At 35.2% G+C, this 19,351-nt stretch overlaps 1 protein-coding gene across 2 annotated transcripts in view; it reads right to left on the bottom strand.

Annotated features, from left to right (window-relative positions):
• Positions 1-19,351, bottom strand: part of LOC107758008 (acyl-CoA-binding domain-containing protein 6-like) — a 33,410-nt gene that overhangs the window by 5,224 nt on the left and 8,835 nt on the right. Inside the window, exons 6-8 of one of the 2 annotated variants that reach the window (XM_016575637.1) lie at positions 15,673-15,762; positions 13,562-13,630; positions 1,906-1,936 (exon numbers count right to left, since the gene is read on the bottom strand). In XM_016575637.1, the coding sequence (XP_016431123.1) occupies positions 1,906-1,936; positions 13,562-13,630; positions 15,673-15,762 (190 nt within the window). The remainder of the gene's footprint in view (positions 1-1,905; positions 1,937-13,561; positions 13,631-15,672; positions 15,763-19,351) is intronic. The other variant, XM_016575638.1, reaches the window with a different exon arrangement.

Here is a 19,351-nt window from a genome sequence, read left to right on the forward strand (position 1 = left end):
ATTGTTCTCCTCATTTGTAAGTCGCTTTGGATAAAAGCGTTTGCTAAATGATTAAATGTAAATGTACTAAAAAGATTACTGCCTTAGCAAGCTCCACTAGCAAGTTTAAAGCCATTTTTCAATCAGTCATCATTTACTCACCTTCATGTTGTTAGAAAAACTCATATGACCTTCTTTCTTGTGTGTAATAAAAGTAGATGTAGAAGGTCCAAGCTGCTTTTTTCTATGCAATGAAAGTGAATGGTGACCATGGTTGTACTTAGTCCTCATTTACTTTCATTGTAAGGAATATCTCTTTTGGGAAGAAAGTCATACAGGTCTATGTAACTTGAGGCAATGATGACAGATTTTTAATTTTTGGGTTAACTGTCACTTTAAGCAGTAAGCAGAAAAGGAAAACATTCTTTTTTTTTTTTTCTGTAGTCCATTTTTTTTGTTACTGTACTTTATTTTAGGCACGCGTGCGGGTCCTTGGGCCGTAAAGCCCCTCGCGCCTCTGGGGAGCCGTAGAGAAGAAGAAGAATTTACAGCGTGCAGTAAACCCCTCAATTAATCATGTGTCAGCCGCATGGCCCCACACAGGGAGAGGTGGAAATGAATTTTCATTCTGTGCTATTCGTCTCTCTTGAGTTCATCGCTTATGTTTATTAGTCACTTTTTTATATCCCACCCCCCCCATCATTTTTCTGCTCCCCCTCCCCAAGGGGCGATCGTCGATGTCCACCCTGCCATGCGACCAACCAGAGGACAGATGGCAAACACACACACACACACATAGAGAACAAGGGCCTGGAGGCCACCCATGTGTAGTGTCACATGACAGAGGAACACTGTTGATTTCCTCTGGGACAACTGGTGATTATTACAGGTTCTATTTACCACACGTGTGGCTGTGGACAAATGTACCCCTGCTCACACGCACATACACACAACCTACCTTCCTCCTGTAACCTCTGAAGTGAGCTCAAAAGAAATTCATTCAGAAATCTTTTTTTTTTAAAGAAATTAACACTTTTTTTCAAGAAGGACACATAAAATGGATCAAATAGTAGTCATCGATAGTAAAGACATTTATAAGGTTACAAAAGATTTCTATTTCTAATAAATGCCATTCTGAAAAAAATGTGTATCACGGTTTCCACAAAAATTATGCAGCACAACTATTTTTAACATTAATAATAATAATAATAAAGAATGTTTCTTGAGCATATTGGAATGATTTCTGAAGGATCATGTGACACTGAAGACTGGAGTAATGATGCTGAAAATTCAGCTTTGCCATCACAGGAATAAATTACATATTAAAACATGTTCAAATAGATTTATTCATATTATTTTAAATTGTAATATTCACTGTATTTTAATCAAATAAATGCAGCCTTGCTGAGTTTAAAAGACGTCTTTTAAAAACAACGTTTTAAAAAAATCTTACCGACCCCAAACTTTTGAACAGTAGTGTATAATAATATCTCGTCTCTCAATTTGGAAAAACGAACAAAATATTGTGTTCACAGTAATGCATATTATGTAAAATGTACTGTGTTTACCAGCTTTGCATAGTCATGTTAAAATAGAAGTTGAAACAAAGTTGAAAATTGAATACAACCTGTTACAAATAAGATCTGTAAGCGATTTTATCCCAATATTTTTATTGAAACAAATAGTCAATAGTTTTTAAACAGTGTTTTAAAACATTTATTCCCATGTAAAGTTTTGCTCCTTGGACTTTCATTTGCAAATGCTTCTTTTCACAAACTGTGGAATGAACTGAAATTGTTATATTCTTTTATTTTCATTAGACAGCATCTGTGACATAATGCTAAACTTGGATTAAAATAAAACATTCTTCACATTTGAAGTTTCAGAATAAAGATTTTGGTTGCCACAGCATAGGTCTATTCTTACCATAGTGCAGTGCGGTCTGTCCTTCATCATCCTGGGAGAGAAAAGAAAGATGTTTTGAGTTATAAAAGACATCGAACAGTACAACTACTCAACTATTGTGAAACTCTTTAGAAACTTTCTAATCTGTATCCATAATGACTTCGACTCCAAAAAGAACCATAAAACAAACATGTTCAAGAGTAAGGCCTGCCTGTTGAGTTCAACTACCGCCACACGATACAGCCTAAAACAGGTGATTTTGACTTTGAAAGGATTAAGAACACAGATTAAATATTGATTTCCTGTCAGATAAACAATCAGATCCTTTAACCTCCAAAACCGACTTTTGAACGAGTAACCAGGATCAGAGGAGCTTGAGGACTTTGTTTAGGTGGATACATAAACCAGTTTAATATGAACAAACCTTTGACCCGCGTGCTCAACGAGGCTATGAGGCCATCATGCTGTATGTGTATAAAGGTCTAGGATGATCTATTCATTGTCCCCTGCAGGGACCGTGTCCGATGCATTAGCCATGGAGACTGAGGGCTCTCTAAATAAAATGCGACAACACAAATAGACATAGCTTTTTTGTTTTTGTGATGCAAGAGAAGATAAGGACACTCTTCCTAGTGTTGACCATGGTGACCATAGTTCTCACCAAAATACCATAGTTACTACAGTAATTTTTGCAAACGGTTTGATTTTACAGTTGCAATCGATAGAATAAAGAGTGGCAGATGTTTATGCGAATGGTCGATACAGGATATAGAGATGCACATAAATACATATAGCCATAATTAAACAGTGAGGGCTTTACAAAACATAATCTTCTTTCATTAATCTTGTGTGCAGGCAACATCCGCATCGGCCCAGAGCGCTGGTTCACAGCTAGTGCATGGACACAAGAGGCAGTGTGTGAACGGAGGCAGCAGACAAACAGGTTGGCTATCACATAAACTACTATGATTCATGGGAAATGGATATAGACATACACATGTTAAAGCCAGTCTATCCACACCTAGTTTATACTAGTTTGTTTATAGTTTTAGAATAATTGCAAAATCATCTTATATTTTAACTGTTCAATCCTGGGATTCACTTTAAACAGTACAGAAGGAATTTATATGTATGCTAGACACTTACTGGATGCTTATACTTCACTATCTGATCCAACTCACTCGTAAGAAATCAAATATATAAAATACAATAATTTAATATAAAATTAAATAAAAAAATCTTAGGCTGATTTTCCAGTGTTGCAAATGAAATACATTTTTAAATGGAGCATTTCAAGTTCTATATGCAGCTCTGTGTGTGTTAGTGCTTATGTGGTCATGTATGTGTGAGCGCATGCTTATATGTATTTATGTGTATGCGTGTGTGAGGGGGTCATAGACTAATGTCTCTAGAGCAGTCTGATGGAATCAGGCATAAATTGGATTGTCCTCCATTTGGTTTTCAAGGGAGAAGCAGAAAAGTCAAGTATGAAGCCAGCATAGCATTTTTCCCAAGCAAACTTCATCCTAATCAGGAAACTACATGGAAAGAAACTCCTAGACTTCTAGGTTTCCCTGCGTTGCAGAAAACACATACAGTATATCCCTCAGACACATATGTGAGAGAATACATATATAAATATATATATTTATATTTGTATACGAAAACCAATTCACATCCCAATGTGGATCATAGAAAACTATATTATTGAAAGACAGAAAAAAGCAGTAGGGTTCAATAGTCCATGATGAGAACCTGTGATTCAAAATTTAAACACATTTTTCTACTCTTGTTTTTATGCTGACAATAGCAGGAAGTTAAATTCATATAATAAAAATAATTAAAAAATAAAACATATTAAGCAGCACAAGTGTTTTTAAGATTGATAATAACAAGAGATGAACACCAAATCAGTATATTAGAATGATTTCTGAAGGATCATGTGACACTGAAAACTGGGGTAATGGCTGCTGAAAATTCAGCTTTGCCATCACAGGAATACATTACATTTGAAAATATACTCAAATAAAAAACTGTTAGTTTAAACTGTAATAATATTTCACAATACTACTGTTTAACTGGATTTTTGATTAAATAAATGCAGCTTTGCAGAGCATAAGAGACTACTTTAAATAACATTTAAACAATCTTACCAACCGTACACTTTTGACCGGTATACAAGCTTATAAAATCGAAATTCTTCTAGTCACACCAACAAGGCATCACAGACCGGCATCAATGTACCAGAACACTTCTCTTTCCCATCACTGTCATTCTGTGTATTTCAACCCATTCAGGTAGCATCGTCCAATCAGATTAACCTAAAGAGGAATACCTCAAAACAGCCCTCTGATGCAAACACAGAGGGGAATGACACAGGAAGTAAGAAAGCGAAAACAACAATATAAAAGAGTTTAGTGGAATAAGTACAGTGTATCAGGATAAAGTGGGGGAAAAAAAGAGAAATAGTGAAGATGAGGTGAAATGTAATAGTAAAACGTATTAGACTATGTTTAATGTTTCTGCGGCGTCTGTGGTAGAGACTGTACAGTCGCACCATCTGTGTAGGCTTCAATGGGAGCTGGCATACATACGCTGCCCACCAGGTCACTAAAAGCTTTCATGTTTTCATACCAGCACAACCCGGCGGCTCCCTGCGGCATATGGTAGGTGTGCTGGGAACCACCGTCACAGCTTTATCTAGTACGACTAAATCTCTCACAGGAACACCCTCTCTCTTTATCTCCCTCTCTCGCTTGCTTTCTTTCCCTCTGCTGTCCCGGACAGAAACATTAAACAAATGGGGAAAAATGCACATGCAATTATGATTTATGATGACTGCGCAGGGGGTTTTTAATGACCCTGGCAGTAGACAGGAGGAGGAGAGAGGGATAGACAGAGGAGTGAATCGATATAACCACACGGCATTCATATGCAGATACGCTTATGATGAGCAGGTGCCATTAATCAGAGCATGTAGAAAATGCAGCCGTATGCATGATCATAACACCTACGGTCTTGCACTGATATAATACAAGATTTATGAATATCTGGGTTCCTTTACAGCACAGAAGTTCTTGATGATCTGTTGCATATATTAAACTGAAGATATTCAAGTTGCAAAGAGGAAACAGTTGCATGTAAACATGTATGGTTATTGCTATTATGCAGCATTTATTAATGTTCAAAAATGAATAAGCTGGTCTAAAATTTAAGGAGGTATTTCTATAAAAGGGTAAAATAAACTTATAAAAAGAAACATGCTTTTGTCAAGTCCAGGCACTTAATAACTTGATTTTTTTTAAACATTCATAATTTCAGCTTTGATAATATTAAGAAACATTTCTTGAGCAGCAAATCAGCATATTAGAATGATTTCTAAAGGATCATGTTACACTGAAGACTGGAGTATTGATACTGAAAACTCAGCTTGCCATCACAGCAATAAATTACATTTTAAAATAATATAATAATAATGAAATAATATTTCACAATATTAATGTTTTTTTAACAGTATAAAATGAATCAATCCAGATAGAAAGTTTTAAAGTGAGAAACACCAATTAATATCACAAAATATCAAAGAATTCATCAACTTTTTTGATGTTTGTACTATTTACTCACCATAAATTATGCAATTTCCTGAAGGATGATGTAATTAAGGACCTTAATAGATTAGCAATTAAAACAATATTCTCAAAATGAACATGGTTTTGTTTGGAAATTTTCGATTAGAGAAAGGAAAAAATTAAGGAACACCTGAAATAATTCTTAATAAATTGCTGGTGTAAGTGCATAACACCTGCGGAAAAAAAAAAAAAACTTCTCAAACCCAAGTAGAAAACAAACACTCCTATATTTACGTGTGATAGTGTTATTAAAGAAAACTAGAGAAAACTTTACTTAAAAAAATAAGTTTCATATTTTAACCAACATATTGACACATGAAAATACTGCATAGTAGGACTGACCCATATAGGAGTGTGCACACAAGGGTACTTTCTCGTTCGAGAGCTGTGATAAAAGGATCAGGTGGGTGGACCGCTCCTAATTGAATCTATTTCACCTCTGTGTGCAGTGTGTTAACCTTGCCAGCCAGCCTGTGTGTGTGAGGGTTAGCCTGTCAGTGCATATCACTCAATCCCAAAATGTCCTTGACAAACCCTCTGTAAAGATCAGGTCAGGCTTTTCCCCTCACAGTACCATCTCAAAACACTCAAGCATCTCGACTGAGGGCATCCATCACACCACAATCAATTATAAACATAATGCAGATGGTGGGTATAATACTTCATTCTAAAGGATCATGTTACACTGAAGACTGGAGTATTGATACTGAAAACTCAGCTTGCCATCACAGCAATAAATTACATTTTAAAATAATATAATAATAATGAAATAATATTTCACAATATTAATGTTTTTTTAACAGTATAAAATGAATCAATCCAGATAGAAAGTTTTAAAGTGAGAAACACCAATTAATATCACAAAATATCAAAGAATTCATCAACTTTTTTGATGTTTGTACTATTTACTCACCATAAATTATGCAATTTCCTGAAGGATGATGTAATTAAGGACCTTAATAGATTAGCAATTAAAACAATATTCTCAAAATGAACATGGTTTTGTTTGGAAATTTTCGATTAGAGAAAGGAAAAAATTAAGGAACACCTGAAATAATTCTTAATAAATTGCTGGTGTAAGTGCATAACACCTGCGGAAAAAAAAAAAAAACTTCTCAAACCCAAGTAGAAAACAAACACTCCTATATTTACGTGTGATAGTGTTATTAAAGAAAACTAGAGAAAACTTTACTTAAAAAAATAAGTTTCATATTTTAACCAACATATTGACACATGAAAATACTGCATAGTAGGACTGACCCATATAGGAGTGTGCACACAAGGGTACTTTCTCGTTCGAGAGCTGTGATAAAAGGATCAGGTGGGTGGACCGCTCCTAATTGAATCTATTTCACCTCTGTGTGCAGTGTGTTAACCTTGCCAGCCAGCCTGTGTGTGTGAGGGTTAGCCTGTCAGTGCATATCACTCAATCCCAAAATGTCCTTGACAAACCCTCTGTAAAGATCAGGTCAGGCTTTTCCCCTCACAGTACCATCTCAAAACACTCAAGCATCTCGACTGAGGGCATCCATCACACCACAATCAATTATAAACATAATGCAGATGGTGGGTATAATACTTCATTATAAGAGATAGATATGAATCTGAAATCTGATTGGATGGTTTGGATCCACTGTAAAAAATAAACGCACATCAATTCTGTATTAATGCAGTTATGAACAGTTTCACTCACAGTTTGGATAATAAAATATATTATTTAATGGATGAAATTATTGCAGTGTAATTATTTATTGAACATTGGTCAATTGTTAGCATACTACTGTTGCTGCCATTGCATAAAAGAAATAAATAATTTTGACTTTACTAAATCCTTATTCCTGAGAATAAATATGCACCTAAATTGAAATTAAAAACACTGACATTATTTGTATGCGGATGTCTTGCTTGTCTTAGAAGTAAAAAAACACAAAACGAGAGAGATAAGGAGAGATATGGAAAGGCATAGACATTGTTTCCAAGGAAACACTTATGGAGGACAAGGCTGTTTAAGTTGGCTGTAATATTCAGAGGGAGATTGATTAGTAGCAGCATGACTGATTGATTTTTTTTTCTTTTACAGTCAATCCTCGAGGCAGAACAGCGTTCACCTCTCTTCTCTCTAATGCACAACAGCATACGTATGTTAATCAGCTGCATAACCAGCACTCACGCCTTCCTACAACCGCATTAAATCATTGTCTGGGGTTTGTTTTTGTTCTTTTGAATTAGTGACTTTCTTTTCCCATTGACAGTCCTTGGGTAAACGCAGAACATATAAAAAGAAGCGTAAATGAAAACAACACACATTCGTGGAATTCAGTCCCGCCCCCCTCTTGTCAGTGTCTGCGTCCACCCCAAGGGACGTCTTAGGATCCATTAAGCAATTTCGCATGAGCCAAGAGTGGTGGAGAATTACCATGGGCAAGTCCAGGATCATCAGAGCAGTTCAAAAAGAAATACATAAAATAAATAAATGCATAAACCGCTCTAATATGAAAATCAATGTTGCAGGCGCAGCTAAATCGCTGTGGGGGGAAAAACTAATAAACCACAGGGCAAGTTTTGCCCCTGCTGGGAAATATGCTCAATCTCTCTCTCTCTCTCTCTCCCTCTTTCTCAGCACACAGCTGTGGACAGCTTTAATGTCCTTCACAATTTATGTGGATGGTTTGAAAACAGAAAGAAAACTGTTGAGTGTACGTATTGTGGCAAGGCGGCAGGAAGAGGGAGAAACAGATGGTTCTGGAGAGGCTTTTCATCAGAGGAGTTTAGCTGCCTGCGGCTAGAATGAAACACTTCGCTGAGACTGAATTGAACCCGCTGATAGCGTCGTTTATTTTCACGTGCTTTCTGCATTTTAGCACACGATTCACTGAAGGAATTATGCAAATCAGGAGATGCCGCAAAAATATGTGCGGAATTGTGTGATTTCGGGGCAAGGCATTTTGCAGGCCAGTCTGGTGTACTTTAATGCAGCAATGTGCCAGTGTTTTTGTTCTTTAACACATTTACATGTGTATTTTTCAGATGCTTTTATACAAAGTGACTTTTTTTTTGTATCAAACCCATGACCTCGGTGTTGCTAGTCAAGTCAAGTCACCTTTATTTATATAGCGCTTGATCCAATACAGACTGCAATACAAATTCTGCTGCTAGCACTTACTTTTCTACTTTTTGAGCTGTATCAGCTCTTTAAAATAAAGTAGTGTTTCACTTATTCACTTACAATGCGATATAAACATAGACTGGTTATAATGTTTTTCTCCATCCAGTAATAATCATAACTTGATAACTGTCGCTGCTACAAACATTCAATCATTTAAACAAAACAATGTTAAAGGGATACTCCACCCAAAAATGGAAAATTCAGACATCATTTACACACCCTCACGTCGTTCCAAACCTGTATGACATTCTTTCTTCTGTGAAACATAAAAGAAGATATCTTGAAGAATGTTGATAACCAACCAGTTTCGGTTCCCAATTTTCTGTAAAATATTTTCTTTTAAGTTCTACAGAAGAAAGAAAGGCATGCAGGTTTGGAACGACACAAGGGTGAGTAAACGATGACAGAATCTTCATTTTCTGGCTTTAAATGTGACAGGAAAAAAACTTTTGTGAATAATACACTATAATAATAAAATAAATTCTATAATAAACCTCTTTTACATAAAAAGGAGGTGAAAAGAATGACAATTATGTGAATGCTTACAGGATTCTTGTAGCTCAAAGAGCAAAGCATAGCACTAGGAACACCAAGGTCACAGGTTGGATTCCCAAGGAAATGCATGATGAAAGCAAATACAATGCCAAACATAAAAGTTAATAATAAGCTTGAAACGATTCGCAAAGCATTTGTAAATCATTTGTCTGCAAGGGAGTCAAACATGAACCATAAACAAACAAAACAACATTTGATTAAATCCATTTCACCTACTTGAAAAACAAAGTGATAAACAGCACAAAAACATGGAAAAAAATTGCACAAAAAATGCAGAGCAGGGACTTCAGGGAACAGTCTTAATGCATTGCACAAATGCTTTTTTTTTGCTTTCACTAAAATGAATTGGGCTTCACAATACTCGCCGAACTAGCAATCAAAACTAGAGAAACCAAAATCACTGACTGCCCTGTAGTGCTGCTCACAGTTTCATAAGTTACCTTACAATGATTAGAATTTGAACAGCAAACCAGCCTCAGATCAGAAGCAAAACTCTTCTGAATGAGCTGTAAGTGTGTGTTTCACCCCGTGCGGCTAAACCCTCCCACCATTGAGCCCCATTCTCATGCAGCTGGCGATTGGACGCCTCTCCTCGCCAATCTTATGACAGATTGCCTTGGGTATTTGTTATGACGTGGAGGATGGAACCATTTGTTATAGTGGACCTGTGGCAGCAGCAGAAGGACCTGAATGTGTAAGAATGTTCTCAACAGGGAATTTTAAACAGTTGCTGGGATTAAGAAAGTGTGTAGCCAGAACTTGAGAAACACAACCATTTTTTTTAAACCGACCTAATGTGTACGTCTTCCAACTAAATAATTTCATGCATCTTTTTTAAATAAAATTATGCAACTCGTGACATTTTGTAAAACCAGTCAAACCCTTAAAACTGCTATCAGGAACCTACTGCACAAATGCAAGTACCATTTCCACAACGCCACTAAATTACCTGTAAATAAACAGCATCCCTTCTCTGTCCCAAACAATTCCTCACTAGTAGCCCAGGCAGATATTTATCACTATTGATCTACCTGGTCCTCGCCAGGGCCTTTTGTTCTCTCGGCTCCAGGCTCTGACCTCAATTAAGTTATGAATTTCAATCTGATGGACTGAGAGCGCGTGGCCAGCGCAGCCGTGCAAGAAGGGGAGTGGATTAATTAGACACAGTGGCTCTGGGATTCACCCTCTACTGCTGGCTACTCGTGTTGTTTTCATAAGAAAACGCACACAGAGAGAGGAAGAAGAAAGATGAGAGAGAAAGACAGAGAATTAACAATAGAAAAAAAAGAATGAAAACGGTAGCTCAAGCTCAATTTTAAAACTGCATTAAACTTGATGTTTCAATAAAGTCCACAATACATCTAAATGGCAAGTGGCAAATGAGTTAAAATACCAAACTGACTACGAAAAAGCTTGCATTTACAGAACGTAATGCACTTTCGAGGCAGCAAAAAAATATAAATTATAATTAATTAATGACCAATCACAAATCAGTATGCAAACAGACTTAAGAAGGAAGACCAACTGCAATTTAGCTTGCATAATTTATGGTCTGTCACGGTCTGTTTTGGATGCTTAGATAGATTAAACACATTCTATCAATGAGGATGCCAAGAATTTTGAATCTTCAGTGTCAAATTTCTTAAAAAGTATAACTTTACAATAAAAACAAATGAAAAAGCATACTGAAATTGCCATTTTACACTGAGAAAAAAATTGGTGTATAAACAATTTTCACTCAGAAATTGCTAATAAATTTCACAATTACAAAGAAACGGCAAGTAACACACTGAATTAAAAGTGAATTTTTGAAGTAGAAAGACTGAAATGATTCTGTAAAACATATCTTTTTGTATGTTTTTATTTGTTTATTTATTTTAAACAGTGCACCAAGTTTTATGTCGAAGGCTGAAATTATCTACAAAACAATGTTTGAACTTGGCCTGTACATAAAGCAATTCAAGCTAAATTAATTGTGGAAGATTTATTCTTGGGACAGACTATTTTTAATATTTGTAGAAACAATTTTCACTCCGAAATTGCTAATAAATTGAACAATTAATTAAAAAGAAACAGCAAGTAACACATTGAATTAAACATGAAATTTTGAAGTAGAAATATTTTCTTGTACGTACAACTTTGAAAAATCACTTTTTTCCAGTGTACTTAATTTGAATACTAAAGGAATGTCACTACAATGCTGCCTTCCAAGCAATGCACAAAAATATACATTATCTAGAATGCGAATTAAAACGATTTCACAGAAGTTTCACCAAAAGTGTTATGGGCTTGCTGTTCTGCAGCATGCTGCTTTGTTTGAGAGAAGCGCTCATTAGTCAGGCCTTTGAGACTCAAAACATGCTTTGTGGTGTTAAGCTCATTAAGCTTGTGCATGTGCCATGCTCTAATTTCTGATCATGCCACTAAAACTGTGTTTACATTGTTTAACATGCAAATAACTTGCAAAATAGCTGCCCCTGATTGAATAAAGAACAGTTTAGAAATTTGTGTGTTTGTATACATCCATTTTAAGACTGAAGCCTACAGCTGGTAGGTGCAAGATTGCAGTAACACAGGTTGAGCTTGACTAACACCTATATGAATCAAATCTCTGATAAATAGTGTTTGTGTTCTGTTTGGTATTTACAGAAAACTGGATCCTTTATCAGCATCAGCAGCGTGAAGGTGTTTACACTGGAAGTGTCAAAGTTGCACCACGTCACCTCTAAAGCCTCACTAACATGGACCAATCAGCTGTGAGCTTGAGGTACTACTACAACATATGTAGACTACCATTCAAAAGTTTTTTAAAAATAAATTAATTCTTTTATTCAGCCAAGATTTAAATGTATCAAAATTGACATAAATGTGGTTCTTTTAAACGTATAGAATACTGAAAGAAATCACAATTTCCACAAAAATCTTAAGCATCACAACTGTTTCTAACATTGATAATAATAAGAGCTGTTTCTTAAGCTGCAAATCAGCATATTAGAATGATTTCTGAAGGATCGTGTGACACTGAGGACTGTAGTAATGGCTGCTGAAAATTCAGCTTTGCCATCAAAGGAATAAATTAAATCTTAAAATATATTAAAATAGAAAAGTTATTTTAAATTGTAATAATATTTTACAATATTACAGTTTTTACTGTATTTTTTAGCAAATGAATGCAGCCTTAGTGAAACATCTTATCAGTATATGGTTAAAAATTAAGGCAAGGTAGCCAAACACAAAAAAATTTAAATCACAAGCTGGCCTTTAACGGTTAGAAGTAAAAAAAAAAAAAATTCCATGCAAAACCATCAAAACATATTTGTATATAAATCCAATTTATTTCAGATTTCAGATATTTAAAAAAATAAAAGCATGTCATGACGAAAGCACAATGGATGCTTTCATTATAGACAGCTTCATCGATTAGTTTTGATGTGCCATGCCACATGCCAGTAGCACACATAAACATACATGCACAAACACACACGCAGTGTGGGTTTCATAGTTGACTGTGTTCTACTTCCTCTGCAGTGCAGTTGAAAACAACAGATGCATGAACTCATGAACACGGATTTTACCAGTACAAATCTAACTCTACCACACATGAAACACATTCTATGAGCGTGAAAAACGAATCCCCCCAAATTCTCCCATGTGTCCCAGTTCTGTTCAATTATGCAGAGAGAACTGAATATATGTTGGCGCTGTGATGTTGTCCAGGTGGCTGTTGACAGGTGGCATATGAGCTAATCTGAGAAAACAAGGGGACTTTTTACTCCTATTGTGGTTCCCCTTGATCCAGGATTACACCAAAACACCACGATATTCAAACTACCACACTCTCCACGACCACCGCATCCATCATCTGATTAATTGCAATACAATTTTCATTGAAGACATAATAGCATTTTTTTTTTACTCCCTTCCCCCTATTTCAATCAACAAATTAAAAGTATAAACCACTTTTATCTTTATTTAACACTAAGCTGAAATCGGATCACAAGACAGATGCGTGAAAATGCTGCCCTCGTCCACAGTTCATGGTTCACCATTATTCACTGTTGGTCTATTGTAATATTTTTCATTTATAATGTTCTACCTTTAGTCTTGTATAAGTATCCAAAAACAGCTCACACTTGAACCTAATGAGTGGCTACGAAGTTTTATATTGCTATCAAATCACACTTCCTGAAAGTATTAACATAGGATAATAATTTTGGCAGGAGCAGTACCATGATTTAACACGGCCATATTTTCTCTCATGCCACCTGAACGCTACTTAATAAATCTGCCCTCAATAATTCTCCTGCTGTAGTCCAGCAATATTCACCTTCTGCTGTAACCCAGAACAGAACTTTGAAGGACGTCTGTTGATTCTACATGGCTGTTGGGGAACCACCTTTGATCCAAAAAAGCGACAAAAACAGACCAATTTACGTCCAAAGTCAAGTAAAAATTTTATTTCCAAGGAAATACAATGCTTGGCTCCAAAATATACATGTATTATATATTTATTTATTTTCACATATTATAAAATGTAAAATATTTAATAATACATTTTATTATATATATCTATATACGTATATATATATATATATGTGTGTGTGTGTGTGTGTAACTACCTGTTATTATGTACACAAGAACTTCATATGATTATATATGCTATACAGAGCCGGTGATAAAATGTCTGTTACATATAATATGACGTTATGTTCTCTATTGAAGCTCTAGTGGGGATTTCACATTAGTCTAACTGTTAAAATACAACAATAGAACAGCATTGATTGTCATCTAGGCCAAGCATTTGCTCTCCACCCACACAATTAAGGTCCACAGCCACCAAAAAATAAATAAATAAAAAAAAAAAAGGAGTGATTTGCAAATGTTCTGATTATATGGGTTGTATAATGCAAACAATTTGGCTGATTACTTCCAATTGATTTGTCTTAGCGAGAATCAGATCAAGCCAGTGACCGCATAACTGTACTTCACCGTATTCATTTCCCAATGCAGTATTCAGCCAGTCATCTTAAAACAAAGCCAAATCTGCCATTATGACCTGTAGTGTTTTTTTAAATACAGCTACCTGCTTATAGTGTGTTGCTTAACACCCACTGAGATACACTGATACGATATCCCTAAATGATTAAAGTATAGACGCTGCTAAGCTCAGGGATGGAGGATGGCAGCAGGACTTCCCAGTTCACAGTTCTCTCAGATTAGTGAGGATGAGGGTCTCTCAGCTCTGGGATCAAAAAGTAAAATATGTACTTCTCCACAAGATATTTAGAAGTTCACAGTATTTCGCTCAATTTTGAGATTTGCTGAAAATTACATTTAAGACTGCTATTGAATTATCAGGGTTTTTAAAGTAAAATTCACTTTATTTGCATTATTTAGATTAAGATGACAGCAAAGGTAATCTGAATGTAAAAATATAGGAAATGAGCATGCACAATTAAATATTCATGATCAACTGATACAATAAAAAAAAAAGAAAACTCTTATATCGACCTATAACCAAAATATGGTGCACCCAGAATACACAATATATTTGTCACCATATTGGACCCAGTATTGGTCAAATTTTAGGACTTTCAAACAAATAAAAAAATTCAAGAAATTAATTGCATGGCATGCGCATGCAGATTAATTAATCTAATTAATTAAATGAATCTCAGAGGTTTATATATTTTTGTTTTATTTCATTTAATTGAACCTAAACTCATTACTTGTCTAACAGTTCACAGCAATCCATTTTGAATAAAAATTAATAAAAGTGTTAATTTCCTTTTTTTCCCCCCTTTCTTACCCCAAACTTTTAAATGGTAGCCTATCACAGTTTCCATAAAAATAATAGGCAGCAAAAACAATGTGTTTTCAACACTGATAATAAGAAGAAATGTTTCTTGAGCAATAATAATAAAAAAGCATAAGAGACTTAATTTTAATATAATATTTTTACTGTATTTTGGATCAAATAAATGCAGCCTTGGTGAGCTTAAGAAACTTCTTTTAAAAACATCTTAATGACACTAAACTTGTGAACCAAAAATATAAATCTAAATAAATAAATGAATGCATGCATATTTATATCTATAAAATCATAGATACTCTGTTATTATGCCTAATTATTACCTTTTTTAAAACCTTAACTGAGATTTAAATGATGCAAAGGTAATCTAAATGTAAAAATATAGAAAATTAACATGCACAATTAAATATTCAATACCAATATATATTTGTTTTATTCCATACCATTAAGCGAAAACCCATTACTTGTCTACAGTTCACAGCAATCCATTTTGCAATTAGGTTAGTCAATCTGTGTTTGTTGAAGGACTAAATATTTGCCTTCATATCAGTTATCAGCTATAACATAAAAATGATCTTGTCATCGTTAATCAGCCAGAATGTCTTAATGTATGTTTACAGACTCACCTGGCTATTAATATCAGCGTTGTTCTGCAAGAGTAGAGACACCAGGTCTTTGTGGCCCCTGTCACATGCCCAGTGCAGGAGAGCCCGGCCCTGAAACACAAAAATACTTCATTACGATGAAACTTTACAAAGTAAAAAAAAAAAAAAAAAAACTCATGCTGGATGCAAATACAAAATCTCTGTGCAGACAGTTTCAATTTTTCGGCTCGGTTTTGCTTCAGACAATGCACAATACGTATTTTAGTCAATCTAGGGCATTCGATCCCATGATTCAATCCCTTACTCTGATTTAGATACAATTATTTAATAAACTCCCTTTTCTGGCTTTGATACGGAGCATAGAAATGAGCACCAGCCAAGAGACGTGTAGAATATTCAATAACATCCCATATTTGCGAAGGATCTCTGCAACCCAAAACCATAGACGTGTCTACAGACCACACAACTTACGGGTCGACTCCTTCAGATGGATGAATCCCTCTTCACCTCTAACACATTCATTTATTCCCTTTTGTTATGTGGACCTCTATAAAGTTAACTTCACAATAGATTTCTCTCCTCCAGAAAAAATAAATTATGCACAACAATTTATAACTCAAGAGCCTTTAGACCCAACTATTTAACGACGTGCTGACAGGATGAGTTCTTCTCTGGCCACCGTGCAGGCGAGAGAGAAGGGCATTGTGGGAGGGAAAGATCATGGGCGCTCCAGAAAGAAATTGCAGTGGGACGGGAGACTCTTTAGCAGTGATTGATGTGATTCTGGGGACAAAAAGAGAGCAGACCCTTGATCACCAGCGCCGCCCCCCCCCAGGCCTGAAGCCGCTTGTCCCCATCAAGGCTGCAGAGTTCATTTTTCAGTGAAGGCCAATTAGATAAAGCCAACTCCTTAAGTCATATTCCATGGCTGAAATTATATTGATCCCCACTGCTGCATGTTAAAATTTATATTTATGAGGGAGTCTGAAGCCTTACACCACAAGAGTTTTTTGTTTTTTGGAGAGGAGGGTGTCCCCTGGACGCTTTGTCAAATTTTCATCAGAGATATAGCCAAACATTTTTCTTTTCTCCTACTCTCCTCCCAAGACACACCATTCTCTGGATCCCTTCACTAGCAAATTGTACTACAATGGCTTTTTGGACATGGTGCCATGATAATACCATGGCTTCTAGACATGGTATTTTTGTAGCACCATGTAAATAGAAAATAATTGCACATGAATATGGTAATTGTTCAGTACCATGGAATATATTAGAGCACCATCGTATTATTATTATTACATCATTTGTATTATATCACATAATTTACCAAACCTGAGTGTTCCCAACTAGGTTTTTGTCAAACATGTAATTAGAAGAAACAAGTAACAACCTAAATGATAGCGGTTTAAAAAGTAGTGAGGAGGCTACTGCTACATGTTTTTCAATTTCATATGTCATTTTATCATAGCCTGTTTCTGCCTTGGAGTAAAAAATGAAAAAGATAGGCCTAATTGTGAGATTAGGTATAAAATAATAAAAGTTGCCATTATGAGAAACAAAGTCGTAACTGCAAAGTAAAAAGTCACCAAATTATAAAGACATGACTATATTAATAATTAGGTCAGTTTAAGGTCAGTATGTTGTTGTTGTTTTTTTAAAGAAATTATTACTTTTATTCAGCAAGTATCAGATTCCACAAAAATATTTAGTAGCACAACTGTTTTAAATATTTCTTGAGCACCAAATCAGCATATTAGAATAATATCTGGCAGCTGAAAATTAGGTTTTGCCACAACGGGAATTAATTACATTTTAAAATACATTCAAATAGAAAACTGTTGTTTTAAATTGTAATAATATTCCACAATATTACTGTTTTAATTGTATTTTTCAGCAAATATATGCAGCCTTGGTGAGCATAAGACACTTCAGAGACATTAAAAATACTTATAGACCCCAAACTTTTGAACATTAGTATATATATATATATATATATATACTCTATCAGCAGCATATTTTGATATATGCATATGAATTTAATGAAATTTTTAATAATTAATGTAGTACTTAAGTATTTTGCTGTAAATAAAGACACATACGGATCCATTTTTGATATTATGAACATTGTTATTGAAACTAACAATTTCATAGAACATGAATCACTCAGTAATTAAGAAATGCTAACAAGATGTGAATGGAGAAAGGGATAAAATCATCCTTTTGGTGACAATGTCTCAGCAAACATAACTAACACACGGAAAAACCTATATCATCTTCCCCAATTTCCTTCCAACTAAGCGGAAGAGCTCTAGAAACAGTAAAGATGTAGAAATCCCACTGATTTCACCTTCCTGTCCCCAGTGAGAGGTCTGGATTAAGTGTGACAGGCATGGACTCTACTGCGGGGCGGTACATTGAGCAGGGCTCAGTGCAGATGAATAGGAAACCTCTTGCTTTACAATGTCCTTGCCAAAGAGGGTGGAGAGCTGCCGGCTCAATTGCCTGTAATTGATGGGGCTGTTCCAGCGCAAACAGAGATAGAAAAGGAAAGCATGAAATTCTTGGGACATTTGCACAAATCAGTCCAGCCCTCTTTTGTTCAGGCGGAGGGGCTAATGCCTATCAGAGGCGTGTGTAGACCTGTGGTCCACAGGGCATTTAAGACATTGCCATTACAAGACAGGAAAAACATGACACACAATGCATGTCATAAAGCAGCAGAAAAAACACCTAAATTCACACTGACAATTTAGATAAAGTTCTTCAGTATGTCAGATATAAATGCATGTGTTAGATCGCTGTTGTTTTGAGTTGACATTATCTGATTCAGAAATAAATTCCTTTATAAAAAACATTATGTGCTGGTAGAGTGATGGTATGAGATGGTAATATTTCAGTACTTTGAAATTTGTCCATTTTTACATAGTGGTTCTTACATGGTATTCCAATGTTGGCCATGAATATCATGGTTCTTACCATTACAGTGGGGGCCACAAGTCTGAGACAAGTAGTGAAAATATTAAATTTAGAATTTCTCTATTTTAATACCATTTTTTTCATTATGGTATTATTATTATTATTATTAGAACAAATATGTGTTTAATTTAATACATTTTCATTTTTACAAAAGAGTTTAATATAGACAATGTCTTTAATAGTTTTAAATTCCCATATAATAAATGTAAAACATTTTGACCCAACTGTACATTCAAAAACATGATTTATTATCCTATTATTTATAATTTATAAAAACATTATTATTAGTAGTAGTAGTAGTATAGCATCATCAAAAAATGAAATTAATAAATTATAAAAAAAATCACCACTAGTAAAAATACTTAATGTCCCCCCTCGGCTACACTTGTACATTAAGGGTAATGTATTTGACCCCTGCAGAGATAGGCCGAGCTGTAGGAGGTCAAATGGCAGCCATGAAACTCATCTCAGCCCAAATGAAACCACTGGCAACAGCCTCCACTGAAAACATCAAATGGCATTATGTTCAGAACAGAGGGCATACATCACATCTTAATGCTGCAGTGAGTTAAAGCCACACTGTCTGTGTTTAGGACTTCAGACTGGAAGCAAGGCCTCATTTCTCACTGTTCTGACCTTGAGCATGTTGCACAGCTTGACCACAAGCGGAAGATGGCAGAAAAATATATATACATATATATATATATATATATATATATAT

This window comes from Sinocyclocheilus rhinocerous, unplaced genomic scaffold (genome assembly GCF_001515625.1).
Source record: "Sinocyclocheilus rhinocerous isolate Xijiao unplaced genomic scaffold, SAMN03320098_v1.1 scaffold1314, whole genome shotgun sequence".
NCBI classification, from domain to species: domain Eukaryota; kingdom Metazoa; phylum Chordata; class Actinopteri; order Cypriniformes; family Cyprinidae; genus Sinocyclocheilus; species Sinocyclocheilus rhinocerous.